This window comes from Panicum virgatum, chromosome 8K, assembly GCF_016808335.1.
Source record: "Panicum virgatum strain AP13 chromosome 8K, P.virgatum_v5, whole genome shotgun sequence".
Classification (NCBI taxonomy): Eukaryota; Viridiplantae; Streptophyta; class Magnoliopsida; order Poales; family Poaceae; genus Panicum; species Panicum virgatum.
In genome coordinates, this window is record NC_053143.1 from 4,624,960 (window position 1) to 4,637,436 (window position 12,477).

At 47.8% G+C, this 12,477-nt stretch overlaps 2 protein-coding genes across 8 annotated transcripts; one reads left to right on the forward strand and one right to left on the reverse strand.

The window, feature by feature from the left end:
• The first annotated feature begins 709 nt into the window (after positions 1-709).
• On the forward strand, positions 710-6,714 carry LOC120643641 (transcription factor LHW-like). 3 transcript variants are annotated; one of them, XM_039920055.1, is made up of 10 exons: positions 712-1,355; positions 2,116-2,283; positions 2,452-2,533; positions 2,982-3,023; positions 3,108-3,167; positions 3,584-5,278; positions 5,405-5,506; positions 5,637-5,780; positions 5,869-5,994; positions 6,172-6,714. In XM_039920055.1, the coding sequence occupies exons 1-10, from the start codon at positions 1,264-1,266 to the stop codon at positions 6,331-6,333; spliced, it is 2,673 nt and encodes an 890-aa protein (XP_039775989.1). In that variant the 5' UTR covers positions 712-1,263; the 3' UTR covers positions 6,334-6,714. The 3 variants fall into 3 exon arrangements, 2 of the variants coding, with proteins under 2 accessions (XP_039775989.1, XP_039775990.1); XM_039920056.1 differs by having other exon boundaries at positions 713-1,355; positions 5,640-5,780; XR_005663086.1 differs by lacking the exon at positions 6,172-6,714 and having other exon boundaries at positions 710-1,355; positions 5,624-5,780; positions 5,869-5,956.
• Positions 6,715-6,845: 131 nt separating this feature from the next.
• On the reverse strand, positions 6,846-11,701 carry LOC120643643 (BEL1-like homeodomain protein 1). 5 transcript variants are annotated; one of them, XM_039920058.1, is made up of 6 exons: positions 11,473-11,700; positions 11,251-11,341; positions 9,991-10,832; positions 8,582-8,964; positions 8,295-8,355; positions 6,846-8,166 (listed from the first exon to the last, which is right to left on the reverse strand). In XM_039920058.1, the coding sequence occupies exons 3-6, from the start codon at positions 10,726-10,728 to the stop codon at positions 7,327-7,329; spliced, it is 2,022 nt and encodes a 673-aa protein (XP_039775992.1). In that variant the 5' UTR covers positions 10,729-10,832; positions 11,251-11,341; positions 11,473-11,700; the 3' UTR covers positions 6,846-7,326. The 5 variants fall into 5 exon arrangements, with proteins under 5 accessions (XP_039775992.1, XP_039775991.1, XP_039775996.1 ...); XM_039920057.1 differs by having other exon boundaries at positions 11,429-11,700; XM_039920062.1 differs by lacking the exon at positions 11,251-11,341 and having other exon boundaries at positions 11,429-11,701.
• Positions 11,702-12,477: the final 776 nt, after the last annotated feature.

Below are 12,477 nucleotides of genomic sequence, written 5' to 3' on the forward strand. Positions count from 1 at the left end.
TTGCATTTCTGTAAGATATTGCATTTCTGTAAGTCACTTGTTCGACTTACGAGAACAAATGTTTTAACAACACGAACAAATAATTATTTTCTACGAACAAAAAGTTAATCATAATGAACAAATAATAATGCAACGAAAAAAATATTACACATCACGAACAAATAAATCAAAATAACAAAACAATTTAATCTACAAAACGAACAAATAATTCGGCATTGCGAATATTGCGAACAAGTTAGTTACATACAAAAAAAGCATCTACATCGTAAAAAAAGAAGAAAGGAAAAAGGGAAAAAAATAGACAAAAGAAAAATAAAAAAATCGGTAGACACAACATAGGCAATCAAACACTGGTGACTTACGCAAATACAAGATCTAAATCACCTTAAAAGGAGTAAATCTGATTATAAAAAGAACATTGCATCAAAATTGAGAGATATCACATTGATTTGTGAAAACACTTCGAACTAAAAAGTTTATATCAAATGAACTAAAAAGATTTTAAAGTAAGAGACAGCTCCTCAATGTATGACAAATCTCCCAAAACAAACAGGCTTTGGCAATCAAAAACATGGATCCTCCATTGAATTAAAAAAAATGGCATCTAAAGTAATTCCCTATTTTGCCCTTTGTGGAGGGAATGATGACTGTCTCGGGAGCCGCGAAGGCGAAAAAAAAGGGAAGAAAAGAAAAGGAGTAAACAAAGCGGCAAGGAGGACGAAAGCGAGCGAGACACACACACAAACAGTGACACCACCACAGGCGAGGAGAGGCAGCAGACCAAGGAGAGTGGAGAGCAGCCAGCAGCAAGGCTGCTGAGCCGCCGCCGGCAGCTGAGCTAGAGCATCCGCCGGCAGCTGAGCTAGAGCATCCGCTAGCGACAAGGCTGAATCCAAGGGAAGGCTTGCCGCAACCGTGGCTGCCGTCGCCGGCGCTGCAGCCGCCGCCGCCGCCGCCTGTGCGAGGCGCTCGCCTTGTATTTGCGACAAGGGGGACCCCCGTGCGGCGAAGGGGCTGACAGCTGGCCCCGCCCTGTGATGGCTGCTGCCCTTGCGCCGGCGGCGAGGAGAGGCGTGGGTGCTCCGGAGGCGGCGGCGAGGAGGGGCGGCGGTCTCCGCGCGAAGCAGGCTGGGCGCGCCAGCTGCCGCGGCGCCTAGAGCGAGCGGCGGACGGTCTCCCTCGCGGCCTGAGCCGGAGCTAGGGTTTTGGCGCGCACGGTGCCGGGGTTCTAGTTGAGCGGCGGGAGATCAGGGGGGAAGGGAGATGGCCGTCGGGGACGCGCTGCGGCGGCTGTGCGAGGAGATTGGGTGGTCCTACGCCGTCTTCTGGAAGGCCATCGGCGCCGCCGACCCAGTGTAAGCCGCCGCCCGCACTGTTCCTCAGATTCTTCCTTCTTCGGTATTTAGAAGCTCGTCCTCCTGCTGAATCTCGTAAAATCTGAACTTTTTGGCCTCTGGGCTCATTCTTCTTCGAAATGTTCGGTTTTTGGTTCTGTCTCTTCGAAGGTGCCCATTTTTCGTTGGTACACTGTTTTGGAAACTTTAGGGCCGTTTAGTTCCCAAACCAAATTTTTTTTGATGTCACATCAACGGTTTGATTAGATGTCGGGAGGGTTTTTTGGACAATAATTAAAAAATTAATTTTAGAACTCATCTGGAAACCGCGAGACGAATCTTTTGAGATCTTTGACCGCATCATTAGCACATGTGGGTTACTGTAGCACTTATGGCTAATCATGTACTAATTAGGCTCAAAAGATTTGTCTCGTCGTGTACATCCAAACTGTGCAATTAGTTTTGTTGTTTAATTACATTTAGTGCTTCATGCATGTATTCAAAGAGAAAGTCATAAATTTCGAGGTGAAAACGCCCTCTCGAGGGAACATTTGTGCTCGAAACCAAAGAATTCATTGTCCCTTTTGGCAATCATTTCCTGCAAATTTCAGTCAGGTTCCTAAAGTTGAATGCTTGGAGACTGGACTTCTTCATCTCATTTAATAATCTTTGGATGTCTATGCTCTGAACTTGCTTCCTCTTCCTATCGTTGCTTGATTTTTTGCTTTTTTATTAGAGTGTTTTCTCTCTCTCTCATTTTATTTTCCTTGGAAATGTGCAGGCATTTGGTGTGGGAGGACGGCTACTGTGGCCACACGTCATGCCCTGTCGGATCTGAGCCTTCTGAAGCTCTGCCCAGTGACACCGGGTGCTCTGTTCCCGCTGCTGACACCATCTGCTCGCTTGTTAACAAAGTTATGGCGTCGGAGGTTCATGTCGTTGGACAAGGGTAAGCAACCACAGCCTATTTCTTTCTTTTCTTCACTTTCCCCCCATTTGGTTAGATGAAATCTTCACCATCTTTGGTTGGTTACCTCATCATTTCTTTGTTAGAATGCAATGCTCTCTATTGCTTCTTGGATTCATGGCGGGTGTGCTTGTGTTTTATTTCCGGCAGGACCGTAGGCCGTGCTGCGTTCAGTGGCAATCATCAATGGATCGTCCATGGTACCGCCAATGGTCACGGGCTCTCCTCCGAGGTACGGACGGTACTGGAGTGCTTCCCTTCTGAATTCTGGAGTGAAATAAATGCGAACCCAATTTCAGTTTTGTCTGGTTCCATTTTGCTGCCACCTCATTTAAAGCACTGTGGGGTGTAGCCTCCTTGAGTCCTCACCTTTTGTCATTTTGTAAGCTGCTTTGATTTTGGACTGGTCATTCTGCAAAAATAAATGGTCACTTGTGATAGTTTTAAATGACACATGGGCCTGTTGTAAATTATAGAGGGGGAATGGATAAGAGAAGGGTGTTGAGGAATACTGGTATGTAATATAGGTTGCCTTTCATGGGCAAAAAGAAAAATAATATGTAGTCTTTGAGTAGATCACCAACTCACTTGTGTGAAGATCTTATAACTGTATTTTCTCAATTGGGTTTGGTGTTTTGTTATTGTTCTGGAGATCTTACACCATGTTTCCGACTTCATAGGTCACTGCTGAGATGAACAATCAGTTCAGAGTTGGCATTCAGGTGAGCAGAACTTCGATTTGAATAATAAATTATATATCCACCAGTCTGCTTCTGGAACTCATTCAAAATACTCCTTGTGTGCAGACTATTGCGATTATTCCCGTGTTACCACGGGGTGTACTACAGTTGGGCTCTACTGGTTTGGTAAGGCTTCAAGGCTCTAGATACATGCTAAAAAGTAGAGAAATATTTGAACTTTGCACACTTCGAAATTCAGTAACTTCTGTTACTATTAGGTCACAAGGCACCGCTAATCCATATATGTTATTGATTGTGGTCCAGTATTGGCTGAGATCCCTGTATATAGAATATAACTAACACAGTAGGCTCCATAAAAGCAATTCTCAAGTTGTGGATGCTAAGGGAGTTGAAAAGAACAATAGTGCGTTCCCAAATGAGTACATGCCATTCAAAATTCTGAAATATGTGAATTGCTAAACATGGTATTTGAACCATTCCACTGCGAACCTGAAAACCTATCCTATTGCAGAATTGAAAATGTTGATTGTAAATTCATGGCAACATTTCATCTATATATCTGAAAGTGGAAACAATGGCAGGTTATGGAGAACACAAATTTTGTGATGTTTGCAAAGAAGTTGTGCTCTCAGCTAAACAACCGTTCAAGTATGGCTGCATCTGCTTCGGTTAAAAATGCTTCAAGTCAACATGGTCAATCACGTTCTGTACACAGTGTGTTTCATGTTCGCTCTGATGGCAGCAGCTCAAGAATCTGCAGTCAATTCCCAGTGACTTCTGACCATAACAGCTGTCCTGACAGTGCAACTGTGTCAACTAGCACACTACCAAGTGCATCTTTGCTTAAGGTTGCGCAACAGAATGGTCATCCTGTCATAGAGAACTTTGTCTATGCCAAGCCTGATATTAGGTTTATACAACAAGCATCCTACTGCGGCAGCCGACTTGGAAGTAATACACAGAGTGTTGCTATGAGCTCTGGTTTGATCTCCCCTGGCTTGACCTCGATGAAAAAGCAGTCACTTTTGATGAACAGTAGTGGGCAGTTAGACTTCAGTAATAATGAGCATTCATCAGCAGATCTGGCAAGAAATGTCATTTTGAGATCCCTTGTGCGACAGGACCCTTCGGTCTGTGAAAATACAGATATCAATATACATCATGGAAGATATGTAGTATCCAATGATATAAATGGTCCTGGGGGATTTGATTTTCTACCTGTAGGTGCCAGATCAAGCAGGGCTAACTTATGTACCAGTGTACCGAGTCAAGTATTAGACCACACTCCAGGAACATTACAGCAGAAACAATCTCAAGATACATCCAAGGTTCCCCTATCTTCTGAAATCTCTAAGAAAATGGAGAATCCTGAAAGAGGGTCATTTCGAGTTCCTTCAGCTCCAGCTTCTGAATCTGATGGCCAGGTTTCTAACAGCTTGAACGTGGGCCAAGATAATCAATTAAGTAGGTCAAACCATTTACGACCTGACCAAAAGATTAGTAGAGTTAATGATCCAAGCGTTAGTGTCAAGAGCCTGGATGCATGCGAGCTCCCAGGAATGCCCAGTGAGAGAGCTTCCTCATTGCTTGTGGAGCCTGCTGCAGATAGTGACTTGTTTGGTATGTTTGGTGCTGAATTTAATCAGTTCAGCCACAGTGTGGGTGCTGATTTGGTCACCTGGAGTGGTGCAGAGTCACAGAATTCAGATAGAAATGTGCCTGAATCATCGATATATCTCAATAGCTCACCCCTCTTGAGTTCACTAGACACTGATCTTCACTGTTCTGGGATGTTTTCACTAACTGAAACTGATCAACTACTGGATGCTGTCATCTCAAACATCAATCCAAGTGGCAAACAGTGTCCTGTTGACAGTGCTTCTTGCAAGACTGCATTGACGGATGTTCCTAGCACATCTCATCTTGGTTCAGTAGACTTGAAGCGCTGTGAGACCTCTGGCGTCCCTTCAATGCTAATTAAGCCCGAGTCAGCACAGTCTGCTAAACAACCATGTTTCCTTGAGAAGTCTGAGGATGGTTGTCTTTCCCAAAATAATGGAATGCACAAATCTCAGATACGTCTTTGGATTGAGAGTGGTCAGAACATGAAATGTGAAAGTGCGTCAGCTTCTAACAGCAAGGGTGTTGATACGCCAAGCAAGGCAAATCGAAAGAGATCTCGGCCAGGAGAGAGTCCTAAACCGCGACCAAAGGACCGACAGCTGATACAGGACCGTATAAAGGAGCTTCGTGAACTTGTACCAAATGGAGCAAAGGTATCCTCTTGCAGGCTTGCGGATCACAAATTCTTTTATGATAATTTGAACATTTGAATTGCATATTTGATCTTAAAAGTATCTGCAATAGTGTGCTAACACTTGTCATCCCATTCATGTCAATAGTGTAGCATTGATGGTTTGTTGGAGAAAACAGTTAAGCACATGCTTTTCTTACAAAGTGTGACAAAGAACGCTGACAAGCTCAAGGATTCTACTGAATCTAAGGTATGCACGTTCTTTACAATCTGACAAAGAAAATGATGTTATGGCTTACTTGGCGAGGCAGAACCTGCAAATATTTTACTTAATCCTCTCTAATTGGATAATGTCCTTAATATGAAGAGTCTTCTTCAAGCAGATACTTGGTGGTGAAAACGGACCCCTTTGGAAGGACTACTTCGAAGGTGGGGCGACCTGGGCCTTTGATGTTGGCTCTCAGTCAATGACATGCCCAATCATCGTTGAGGATCTTGACCGGCCTCGTCAGATGCTTGTGGAGGTAATGGTGGTATTCTACTACTTGTTCTTGATGACATGATTTTTCACGAGGTACACATGTAATTGTGATAACTTGGTTGTCGCTGCAGATGCTTTGCGAAGATAGAGGAATCTTCTTGGAGATAGCTGACTTTATCAAAGGACTTGGATTGACTATCTTGAGGGGTGTAATGGAAATGCGCAAAAGTAAAATCTGGGCACGATTTACTGTTGAGGTAATATAGCAAAATGAATCACTTAGGCATTCTGTCAGTTTGAAAGCCAAAGTAACATTCAAAAGATTCACTCCAACATTAGAGTAGAAGTGGTGCTGTTGTTTTCCAATTCCTTTGGGATTTGCTTCGCATCTGATTTATCAACCTCCTTGATACTGATTGAGGCTACTCATGCAGGCAAACCGGGACGTAACCAGAATGGAAATCTTTCTATCGCTTGTGCGCCTATTAGAACCGAATTGTGATGGCAGTGGAGCAGCAGAGAACACTAACAACATGAAGAAACCTCTTGATTTGGCGCAACAACCTGTTATCCCCGCAACAGGTCGCATCCAGTGAATGAAGTGGAGCAAACTATCAAGCATCTTCCAAGTGCTAAGAGCAGGAGGTGTTCAGCGAACTTCTGCTATGACTAGCATCACCAAAATGTCAGTGCACCACCTGCTTCACTGTGACCTCATAATCTGGGCAAATGTGGCATCCTCGGCGCCTGATCGCAGAAAGTCTCGACACTAGATGCATGGATGAAGAAAGACGTCCGACACGTGTGACCATTAGGCAGTGTTCTGTTTGCATGATCTTAGCTTGTTTATTAGTTAGTTAGCACTGTTTGGTGGTACAATAGTGGATTTTTTGTACTGTTTTTCAGAATGGAAATTCTTGGGTTGATTTATTTCACACAAAAAAAGATGGGATACCAACTTTATACTTTTCTCCTCACATCAGAACCTGATAGCATGACATACTATGTATGCCATTGTCTTAGCAGATTCTGAGCCTCTGAGGCGTTGCTCTTCATACTTTTGTGTTGTTACTGTTGCCTGCCAACATTCAGAGGTATCCCTTGGTTCTAGCTGAAGCCAACAAATATCCTATAGTAGCAGGATTATCCACAATGCCATCCAGCATATGGTGCTACCAATGAGTTTGCAATGTGCTAGGTTTACATACATGATTACAGTAACAAAAACCAATACTGAATTACTGCATACTAACTACACTTCCAAGTTCCAATTCCAATATACCCCTTTCACATATTGTACCGTATACCCCCCCCCCCCCCCAATCCCTATGATCTTCTACATATAAAATCTTGTACAATGTTTAATTTGGGTATCAACTAGTTGACTATCATCCTATACCTATATACATCGCCCCATGATAAATATCCCATCTTTACATGCCCAAAACCTATAGCCCAAGCTTAACTGCTTCTTACCCATGTAAGAGCATGTTTAGGCTTGGACCTTTTTATTTCTATACAAGCCCTAAACCGATTAATCCATGGATGGAGTTGATTAATGGCATGGTCGACGACAGCTATGCTACCAGCTAGGCCACGAAGTCCCTCATGAGCTGCGCCGCAAAGGACTTGGTGCTCTGCATGTTCATGTCGTACCCGCCGGAGGCGGCGCCGTGGCTGCCGCTGTCGCCGGCGGCGCTGCTGCCCATGAGGAACGACGCCGTCTGCTCGGCGCCGCCGCCGCCGGCGCCGTGCGGGAGGCCGAGGGTCAGCGACACCCCGCCGTTCCCCGCGAACGCGAACGGCTCCGAGCTGAACTGCCCGTACGGCCCTGGGGCGAAGAGAGAGTACCCGCCGCCGCCGCCGTCCTGGTGGTGGTGGTGGTGGTCCCGGGCGCCGGCGCCGCCGCCGCTCTCCATGAACTTCATGAGCAGCTCCCGGTGGCTCACCTCCTCGTGCTGCTGCCGCGCCGCCGCCGCGGCCTGCGCGTGCAGCGCCGCCATGTCGTGCACGTGGAACGCCCCCGGCGGCGGCTCGTTTCCCCTCGCTTTCTTCAGCCGGCGCTCGACATCGTCGTCGTCGTCGTCTTCCCCCTCGTAGAACCCGGCATGCGCCGCCGCCTGCTGGTCCCCGGCGAGCTCGAGCATCGTGGAGCCGTGGACGCCGCCGACGCCGCCCTTGGCGGACGGCGCGCCCGCCGCCGCCCCGCCTGCCGCGCGCGCCGCCGCCGCCTTCGACATGGCGCCGTCCGCCCTCGGCGTGACGCTGTCGACCCCATTGTTCGTGTCGGCGCTCTTAGCCCCGCCGCCGGACTTCCCCTCGTCGTTGCCGCCGCCGCCGCCGTCCTGGTACTTGGTCTCCTCCAGGTACATCTCCTCCACCATCGGCTTCCACAGCCGCACCCTCGCGTTGATGAACCAGTTGGACACCTAGCAAAGATCAAAAAAAAAAAATCATAGTTTTACACCGCGCGCCATCGTAAGAACAGTCAAATTAAATCGATCGAGCAAGAACAGCAAAAGGATTCACATGCAGTTTTAATTTAGTAGCTACTCACCTGGCTCCTGGTTAGCCCGGTTTGCTTGGCGAGCATGATCTTGTCCGAATCCTTGGGGTATCTGCGTGACAAGTACAGAGGGATCAATGCGGGCCAATCAGAGGACACGATGAGGTGGTGAGTGAGACCAGTTGCATTGCATTGCATGGCGCCATGGACACCAAAGCAAGCAAGCTCTCGAACGAACAACATGCAAGAGAGTACAAGGCTGGCTCATGATGATCGATCGAGATCGAGCTGTCGACAATGGCGAGGGTGAGAATTATTGAAATAATAATTTAACTTACGGGTGCAGGAAGTGCTCGAAGAGCCAGGCGCGGAGGATGGAGACGGAGCGCTCGGGGAGGCCGCGCTGGGGGCGCCAGGCGCCGCCCTGCATCATGCCGAGCTGCTGCAGGGCGCGCTGCTGCCGGAGCTGGTGGTCGATGTAGCGGAGGCGGGAGCCGACGGTGCGGCCGCCGGCGACGGCGGCGTCGGCGTCCTCGCCCAGGGCGCGGCTCGCCGCGCGCACCTGCGCCACGATCGCGTCCCGCAGGCACCGGAACTGCCGCGAGATGGTGCGCAGCGCCAGCGCCGTGTACGTGCGCGCCGACCCGGCCCCCGCCGCCGCCTCGAACGACGACGACACCGCCTGCATCTGCCCGTGGTACTGCCGGTACCGCTGCTCCACCTGCCACATACATCGCCATGGACAACCCAACAGACATTGATCAGGGCTCAACACGCTGCTTGGCCATGCATTAATCAGGGTGCGCATGCATGCTATTGCTAGCTGATTAAGTAGTTAATTAGTGATGATGATCCAACCAACTGTTTTCTTACAAACTCTTATCAATGCTGATCGGCGCGATCACAACCGCAACATCAACTCCTATTTTTTTTAACAAATATTACTTCTTCTTTTTTTCATCTGTTAGTTGGTAGCTAGAGAGTACACATCACTGGGCACTCTCATGAAGCAGCAGGCCATTGCAGACAAAAAGAGAGACGCATTTGCTCAAGCAACGAATTGAAGCTTGTTCGTACTGGCATGGACCAAGGATAGCCAAAAGAATGGCACTAGCTATAGCTAGCTAGCATCCGTCTCATCTGAAAAATATGGTTGGGAAATCTCCACTTGCTATATTATTTCATTATTGTAGATGAAACAGAAGAGGATATAATAACTATTTTCTGAGAGGTGCAAATCAAAAAAATTAAGTAGAGGCCCAATAATTGGCACTAGCGAACTTGCATGCATGTTTGATAGAGAGAAGGATTTAAATTAAAGCGAGGGAAGACGACTTTGGAACATGTCCACATAATTGAATTTAAAGTTGGACACTGTTCCAACAACTTGTGTCACTCATCTTTCAGAAAAAAAACAGCAAAACAAAGATAACCGAAAAGCAAATGGCTCGCAGCCTTTTAATAACAACGCTGTCTAAAATTGTAGAGGCAACCAAACAGCAAAGCATCACCAAATATCTCTCCCAACCAAATTTAGATGCAATATTCAATTCTCGAAGATAGTATAGTAACAAAAAAAACATCGAAATTTGAGACCTTTCAAGGATTTGACAGCAACTGAAACAAGTTTTTTTTCTTCTAAATATCTTGTAAAAAGGAGAGAAATAAAACATCAAACCGGAAAAACGAAAAATTAATCTTGGTATGAACTATGAAGCACGTACTGAATTATGCTAGCTATACTGACCTCGTCGAGCATGTTGATGAGCTTGCTCTTCTTCATCTGCAGCTCCTGCCGCTCGGCCGTGGACAACTCCGGCACCGCGCCGCCACTCTTGGCCCCGCCGCCGTCATCGGTGCCGCCGCCGGAGACGCCCTCCGAGTCCTCCTTCTTCTTCACTGCCGCAAGGCTCTTGGCCGTCGCGGCGGCCTTGGCGTCCTCCACGCCCTTGCTGACGCTCACCACCTCGTCGAGCAGCTCCTGCGCCGCCTTGAGGTACTTGGAGCTCATCACCATCTGGCCCTGCGGCGTGGCCGACGCGCCCAGCTGGTGGTACTTTCCCTCGTCGCCGGCGCCTCCGACGGCGGCCACGGTGACCGGCGGCGGCGCCTCGCGGGACGACAGGCTGAGCACGGCGCTGACCCCGGCGGCGCCGGGAGTCTGCGCCTGCGGCGGCGACATGTCCGCGGCGGCGCCGCTCGTGGCCGGGGTCCAGAGGTTGTAGCCCGACGGCGCCGCCTGCAGAGGGATGCCGACGAAGTGCTGCTGCGCCGCCGACGGCGACTGCTGGTGGTGGTGGCCGAAGGACGCCGGGGTCATGGTGCTCACCGCCGAGTTGAGGAGCATCATGTTGGTCGCGCCGGGCGGCGACGCGCCGGCGTCACCGTAGCTGGCGTAGCCCGGGTTCATGAGGTACAGCGTCTGCAGGCCGTCGGCGCCGGCCTGGATGTCCGTGCCGGCGCCGCCGTGGTAGTACGCCGCCATCGCCGACAGATCGACGACGCCCAAAAATCTTGGCTTTGGGCTTCAGGGCACCAAAAATTATCCTCAATTAGCTTCAGTTCAATATCACAAGCTTGTGGTTTCGCCTGTAAAGAGGAAGAACGAATCGAGGAGTTTAACAATTGAGAACTAGGGAAACAAAGATTAACAAAAAAAGGAAAAAAAATACCGGATCAAGATTTTGAGGAATTCCTGGAAGAACTGGATCCATGAAAGAGAGAAGGTAGGGAGAGGGAGAGGGAGGGTGCAGCATGTGTATATATGCATGGAAGAGGAAGAACACTAGCTATCTATATCTAGCAGAGCTCTAGAAGAGGAGAGAGGATGAGAGAGATGTGGAATAGGCATCAGTATCAGAAAAAAATATATTAATAAGGAAAAGGCAGGCATCCATCTTCATCAAGTGATTTAACAAAGAAACGGTGCACAGATGTCAACACAAGCACACACACATACACATCACTCAGCTCGCGCACCATCTCTCTCTCTACTTCTCTATATTACCTCAAGAATTGATGCAGCTCATGAGCTCCTGCACGTGCTGTCCCTTGCTGCACAAAGAAAATTATCTTGCTGTGCGTCTCTCTCTCTCTCTCTGATATAGAAAGAGAAGGCCGTTGAAGATCCTAGCTAGAAAGAGGAAGCAGGAGGAGCAAGAAGGAGGAGGTTGATGTAAGAGTACCAAGGTATCAAGAGCATGAGATCACTCATGTCAGTGTTGAGTACCTGCAAGAGTTCCTTTATTTCCCTTTTGCTCTCTCTTTCTCTCTCTACAGAAGACACCGGCCGGCGTATATATCTCTCCTCCCTGCTTCGTCCCGCATCTCCTCCAGCTGAAAGGGAAAGAGAAGAGATAGAGAGAGGGAGAGGGAGACCAGCTAGCGGGCCAATTAGCAAAGTCTTTTAGAGAGAGAAAGAGGGATGAAAAAGGGCAGTGGAGGAGGGATACCCACCTCCCACTTCCAATATTATCCTCTCACAACGCCCCCCACACCTTTTCCCCCACTTCCCCCTTTTCTCTCTCTAGATTTCTAGCCACCTACAAGATTTTTCTCCTTCTCTCCCTTACTTTCTCTCTCATCTGCCACTCGAAGCATTTTAGGTGTGCAGACCCATCTGCACAGGTTTGGCCTTGGGTGACCAGTTTGAGCACACACACAACACAGTCAGAGAACGAAAGGACTGATGTGTACAAGTAGGAGTAATTGTGCCCTCAAAGGATAACTGTGGATTTTTTTGTACTGTTACAAACTCAATCAAACTAAAATTTCATTGCAAATAGGTCCGCTTTTTTTTATTAAAAAAATAGCTGTAGTGACCTCACCCTCAGTTTTTTTTCCACACAAGATTGTACAAAAAGATTGTGCCTATATTGTACAAGAATAAGCAAGTAATGGCATGCAAGAAATCATTTCAAAGGAGGAACAATTATTGGACCAATTGAATTGAGTGTTTTCCATAGGAAAGGTACTACACAATGCAATGTTTTGAAGTTTGAAAGTCCATGTGATTTGACATACTTTTTTTCTCCTCATCATTAGTTGCAGGGAGTTGGAGAGAGAGAGAGCCGCCATAGTACTACTCTGAGATCTTCCTGTGAGAGCGTGCAGAGAGAGAGAGATGATAGGGATTTTTATGTCTGTGGTGTGTACTATTGGCTCAAGGTGTGTACGTAGGCCATAGGGCACATGAATTGAGATAGATATGGTGAGAGATGGATGACAGACGGCC

Coding starts and splice junctions, on each gene's coding strand:
- LOC120643641 (XM_039920055.1), top strand. CDS start 1,264: ATGGCCGTCGGGGACGCGCTGCGGCGGCTGTGCGAGGAGATTGGGTGG. Junction 1,356..2,115: donor ATCGGCGCCGCCGACCCAGT/GTAAGCCGCCGC, acceptor GGAAATGTGCAG/GCATTTGGTGTGGGAGGACG. Junction 2,284..2,451: donor GTTCATGTCGTTGGACAAGG/GTAAGCAACCAC, acceptor TATTTCCGGCAG/GACCGTAGGCCGTGCTGCGT.
- LOC120643643 (XM_039920062.1), bottom strand. CDS start 10,728: ATGGCGGCGTACTACCACGGCGGCGCCGGCACGGACATCCAGGCCGGC. Junction 8,965..9,990: donor TCATCAACATGCTCGACGAG/GTCAGTATAGCT, acceptor TGTATGTGGCAG/GTGGAGCAGCGGTACCGGCA. Junction 8,167..8,294: donor CCGGGCTAACCAGGAGCCAG/GTGAGTAGCTAC, acceptor GATCTTTGCTAG/GTGTCCAACTGGTTCATCAA.